The sequence below is a fragment of the Schistocerca piceifrons genome, chromosome 10 (genome assembly GCF_021461385.2).
Source record: "Schistocerca piceifrons isolate TAMUIC-IGC-003096 chromosome 10, iqSchPice1.1, whole genome shotgun sequence".
NCBI classification, from domain to species: Eukaryota; Metazoa; Arthropoda; class Insecta; order Orthoptera; family Acrididae; genus Schistocerca; species Schistocerca piceifrons.
In genome coordinates this window covers 106,049,811-106,056,044 of record NC_060147.1, presented here as the reverse complement: position 1 = coordinate 106,056,044, position 6,234 = coordinate 106,049,811, and the positions used below count along the sequence as shown (strand labels likewise).

Below are 6,234 nucleotides of genomic sequence, written 5' to 3'. Positions count from 1 at the left end.
ATCAATAAACCATTCCACTTCCTTACATGTCTCAAACATGGCAATATACTCAGCTTTAACTGTGGAAGTTGCCACAATTGATTGTTTTTTACTTTTCCAGCTGATTGCTGCTCCAGCTAACAAAATTGTGTAGCCTGACACAGATTTACTATCTGCCTGGGTCATTTTCCCAATCAGCATCACTGAATGCAGTAGTTTCACAGCAATCAGCACAGAAACACAAACTCAATTCTTTAGTTTGCTGCAGGTACCAAAATACTCATTTTACCCTGGCCCAATGAGAAATACAAGGTTTAGAATTGAACTGACTCAATCTCCCTGCAATAAAAGCAATATCAGGTTGAGTACACGTAGATGTGTACAGCAAGCAACCTACTGGCTTTTGGTACAATTTCTGGTCAATTGGCCTGTCATTATCATCTTCACTAAAACGGTTGTCGTTACATGGTGTAGATATGCCCTTGCACTCATGCATTTTAAATTCATTTAGTATCTGTTGAATGTAACCCGTCTGATTTAATTTCACCTGCCCTTGAGACTGTTCTATTTCAAGACCCAAAATCAACAAGCTGTCACTCATTTCTTTAATGATAATATGAGATTTCAAACACTTAATGAATGTCATAATCATTTCTTCTTCACGAATTGCAACTACATTGTCAACATGAACTCCAATAATCAAAATTCTAGAGAAGAATACACAGGGATCCTTTTCACATTGTTCAAAACCTACTTTTTTTCATCACAGAGCAGAAGAAATCATTCCAATCTTTACCTGCCTGTTGAAGCCCATACAAACTCTTATTTAATAAACACACTTTATTCCCCACACGAAACAATCTTGGTTGCTCCATATAAACAGTGACACTTATGGGGCTATTCAGAAAAGCAGTTTCCACATCAATATGTTTTATTTTCCATCCCCTTAATACTGCTATTGCTAACAGGATCCTCAGGCTACTTCGTCTCATCACTGGGCTATAGCTTTCCCAATAATCAACTCCAAATATCTGACTATAACTCAGAGCTACTAACCTTGCTTTGAATTTAATAATATCACCCTCTCTGTTTCTCTTCGTTGAGAATACCCACTTACTTCCTATAACATGGTAACATGGTCAGCTTTTGATCGGTCAACAAGTTGCCATGTGTTGTGAAGTTTTAGGCTACTCACCTCTGACTCCATGGCTTTATGCCATTCGTCTCTGTGAATTGAAGCTAAAGCTTCTTCTACTGATGTTGGATCAGATGGATTCACCTGACACAAAGCAGCAAAAAAACTTGCAGAGAGACATGAACCACACATTTTTGGTTTCACGAAGCATGAAGACCGTCATCACCCTACTTCACTATGCGCATTTGAGATTCTGCTTTGCAACACTGTATCACATTCATCACACACATCACTATTTTCACTGCCAGGAACTACACCGTCTTCTGTGTCTTATCTCTCTTCTTCTCCACCACTGGATTGGCCCCCATCTCCTTGAACAGCTATTGATTCGACTGGATCTTCTGTTACTGGTCCTGCATTCCTCAGTGATGTGTTGCCATCATCTGTTGATGGATCCAGGAAACCCAATCACACAATACTGGTGTCGTCTGCTGTCACTGCATTGCTTTGTGGCTCAGCTGTTGTCATCTGCCTCAGGTTTACTTCCCCTGGAAGAGACAGTTCTTTGTTTACTGTAGCCTTCAGTGGGAATATTCTTTCGTCAAAGATGACAGCTCTTCTCAAAAGTATTTTTCTCTGTCCAAGACTCCACAGATGATATCCTTTAGATCCTGCCTCCACTCCAAGGCAAACACATTCTTCTGCCCGTTCTCCGAGTTTGTCAGATGTCAATGTGCTTGTCCAAACTCTGCAGCCAAACACTCTTGAGTGTTCCCATTTCATCTTTAGTTAGCTTTTTCTTCTTCCATACTTCATACGGGATTTTCCCATGAAGGGATCTTGTTGGGCATCTATTTTGGATATAGCAGGACAACATTAGAGCTTCCCCCCAAAAGGTATTGGGCAAACCACTCTGAAATAGTAGACACCTCGCAATGGATAAAAGTGTTTTATTCAGGCGCTCTGCTTTTCCATTGGATGGAGGAGAGTAAACTGTGCTTTTCCGATGTAGTATGCCCTCTTTCTTGAACAACTTTTCAAATTTGCTATTGATGTACTCAGTCCCATTGTCTGATTGGAAGCTTTGCAGTTTCCTCCCTGACTCGCATTCCACACATCCGTTAAATTCCACAAAAGACTCAAACACATCACTTTTCTGCTTTAGCACTTTCACTACCGAATACCTTGAGAGATCATCCAGGTAAGTAACATAATAATGTGCTCCACCCAGGGAGGTCTGTCTAATGTAACCTACATCACTATGTACTAGTTCTAGAATATTATCAGTAGTAGTTTGGCTCGGTTTGAAAGGCTGTCTTTTCATCTTTCCTTGCACACAAATTTCACATTTTTCCTTGTAGTTTGTGGCTCCACATACTTCGGGTAAGGCTTCTCTGTGTCCAAGTCTTTGGTGCCACAAAACTTCTGCCCTTCTGGCTGTTGCTTCATTTTCAATTTGTTGATGTGTTTTGTCACTGTGTGGCATCACTGTACTGTTGTTCACTTTGTAATATTCACATTGCATTAAATAAACATTATTGTTTGATGATCTTCCTCTCAACACTTCCTTCTCATCAACAGACACACTAACATCACCATTTTTGAATCTGATACACATCCCTTTTTTGTCCATCTGTTTGACAGACAACAAGTTCCCATACAGTTCTTTCACCAAAAGCACTTCTGTTAATTGGATTGTCTTACCACCACATGATTCTGCTGCTGCTTACCAGTCACTTCAGTAACTTTCCCATCAGCCAGTTTCACTTCTCCAAAGATACCCATCTCTAAATCCTGTAGTATCTCTTGGTGACTAGTCATATGATGTGATGCTCCTGAATCCAAAACCCACACCTTTTCATCAGCATCTTCTCCACATTTGGTCACTGTCATAGCCACTATTTCTTCATCTTCTTTTTCAGTTGCACTTGATGGAACTTCACTGTTTGGAACGTTTTTAAAACTGTTGAGCTTGCATCCATTTGCCCTGTATGCTGATTTCTTGGTATAAATCTGTTTGATTGGTGGAGCCCCTGCTTGTTTTCCTTGGAAATGTGGACACTCCCTGGAGATGTGGTCTGCTTCACCACAGGAAAAACAGAGTCTGTTTCTGTTGCATGTGTTCTTCTCACCTCTTTGGTTTTGCTTGTATCTGTCCTGGCTTTAGAAAAACTTGTTTTTCTGACTTCTGCCTACTGCTGCATATGCTTTGGCTTCTTCTTGGCACTTAGTAGACTTGAAATCTGGTTCCAGATGCTTCTCTTCTAATTCTAATCTGTTGATGACAGTTTCTGTAGTTAATCTGTCTTCATCTCTTTCTAGACTTCTAATGAGGCCTTCATACTTCTCCAAAGGTAGTCTGAGAAACATGAAACCAGCAACTGTCTTATCATCAAAGTTGAAACCCCCTTGCTCTACTCTGTTGGCAGCAAGTATTTTCATCACATACTCATACATAGTCATATCGTCATCTTTCTTGATATTTACTAAGTCTCTCATCTTGGATATAGTGTTGAGTAGGGCGTTGTTGCAGTTAATCTTTTTGAGCTTCTCCCATGCTTCCTTTGCTAATTTCAGAGAACCAATTGTTTCTAGGTAGTGGTCTTCGACTAGCATCAGAAAGATGGACAAGGTCATTTCATTTTTCTTCCTTTTTTCCGCATCCAAGTGATCATAATGCATTCCAAAACCGGGTTCTATGGCAACCCATGCATCACAATGCTGTATCAGTGAACGAACGTGGATAGACCATGCAAAATAGTTACTGCTGCACAGGCGATCAATTTTCACAGATGCTTCCGTCATTATGTACTGTTTTCTTCGTCATCGGCTGTTGTAGAATGTCCAAATACGTCATCTTCGTCAGTTCCATCACTTAATGTTCATTTTCACTTTGAATTTTTAAACACGCTTGCCACAGAGTGCCCTGGGCCCATAACCTGTTAACTTTTCTGTAGTGCTTGTCTCCTTTAAATGAGGATGAGGGTAATTACTTGACTAAGAACATAAAGTACACATCGTCACTGTTTACTCATGTGTTAAACCACATGTTCTGTTTTATTCTACACAACACACAGTCTACATAACACAAAAAGCCATCACATTTTTGTTCCACTTAATACTTCAACTTGGCGTTAACTCACCTCCAAAGAGCACCCGTACAAGAAGACAAATTCGAAGGTACAAGCCCTCTGGAAATGGCGCTGTATTCAAATTGATGTCTCACTGAATTAGATCAGCTGAGTTACAACACTATACAAGGCTATTACTAAAGTATGTCCTCAGGCTTCAGTCTGTGGCTCCATATTCTGGGACACAAGGTTAGAAACATTTCTTGATAAAATGTCTCCTATAGTAGAAGTCAAGGGCTGTGTAGCATTTATAAATGACATCCTACTAATTGTGTGTGGAGGCAACTACAGCACAAACTGATGAAAGAAGAACAAATCCCATGCAAATTTTCTTTTGACACAGGTTGGCCAGATATACAGAGTGTGGTGCTTAAATGCAGACAAATTTCCATTTGAATTTCCCACCATATCATAGTTCCACTGGAGATCACAATTGGTGTTCCTGGAAGCCATGTGCATCTAGTAAACAGTCAGAACCTCAAAATGGGCGGCATGTTACGGACAAGTGTAGAGAACGAACGAAGAGCCTCAATTATCAAGTCTTCGCACTGAGCATTCATTCACTGAAATAGTTCAGTTATTTGGGCAGATCAACTGTTTATGATATTGTGGTCAAGTATAATCACTCAAAGGAGTCTGGGGAAGTTTCTGCTAACCCTGCGAGGGGTTATTAATTATACAATGTACTGTTTATTATGTTTATTTCTTGATTCAGTACATTGTACAATTTTATTATTAATTATACAATGTACTGTTTATTATGTTTATTTCTTGATTCATTTATAAAATAATAATCACAGCAATTCATTTGTCATGAAAAATGGTAAACCCTTTGGAATATTGTTATTACTGAAGAGTGAAGGAATAGTAGTAAGTATGCCTCTGATGTGATTGGACATATTTTTGTATTTTGGATGAACAATGGAATTTCAGCTTTGCCAATGTGAAAATTCAAAAGACAGTGTGTTATAGTAAAATGTGACACAATAGATTAATGTGGAAATAAAAATTCTGTAATGACATTCTTCAAAATTATGTAGATAAATTGAACCTAAAATTGAAAGTTTCAGCTTCAAGAAACAGACCCCTAGAAATGAATAACTGGAGCCAACTGTGCAATAAGAGATAAGTAAATAGTTTGTTGTAAATCTTACTCCTCTTGAATCTTCTGAAAAGACTTTACCATAGTGGACATGGAAATGAAATGAATGTATGGCATCGCTGGCCAGGAGGTCCCTATTCGGGGAAGTTCGGCCATCAAGTGCAAGTCTTATTTCCTTTGACACCACATTAGGCGAGCTGTTGATGAGGATGAAATGATGATGAGGACAACACAACACCCAGACCCCGAGCTGAGAAAATCTCCAACCCAGCCAGGAATCGAACCCAGACCTGCTTACATGGGAGGTGAGCACGTTACCACCCAGCTAAGCAGGCAGACACCACAGTGGACAGTAGCAACCATAAAGAAGGGAGGGATGGATTACAAGCGGGGGCATCATCTTCAATTAATTGACTAATAATGAAGTTTTGTGTGTCACAGAAAAGAAAGTGCTTTATTTCATTTACAATTTATGTATGAATAAGCAAAAAAGAAAACCAAAGGCTGTCCAACAAAGTAAATCATACCAACAGTGATGATGTACTACCAGTTATGATGGACCAAATTGAATGAAAGTGAAGAGAACTTTACAACTACAACCAGAGACATCAAAAAGGAAAGACAAGTTCAAACTGTTTGTGAAGTTATTTGTCTGTGGACTCATGTACTTGTTAACAAAATGAATAGGGATGAGGGTAGGAGTGAGGTAGAAATGAAAGCTTTAGTATCCAGTCTGGACATGTCTGAGCCAAGTGAAACCATAGTCAGTAAAGAAACAGTAGACACTGATATTCTGCTGTAATTTTGGCAAAAATAGAGGAAATGATTACACATAACAATAGTTAACTGGACAGAGTATAATATCAGATGGATCAGCTTAGTAATCA

At 39.2% G+C, this 6,234-nt stretch overlaps 1 protein-coding gene across 1 annotated transcript; it reads right to left on the bottom strand.

Moving 5' to 3' along the window:
• Positions 1–309: 309 nt before the first annotated feature.
• Positions 310–3,730, bottom strand: LOC124718723. The gene is made up of 4 exons (XM_047244341.1): positions 3,301–3,730; positions 2,819–3,195; positions 1,175–1,258; positions 310–318 (listed from the first exon to the last, which is right to left on the bottom strand). The coding sequence occupies exons 1-4, from the start codon at positions 3,728–3,730 to the stop codon at positions 310–312; spliced, it is 900 nt and encodes a 299-aa protein (XP_047100297.1).
• Positions 3,731–6,234: the final 2,504 nt, after the last annotated feature.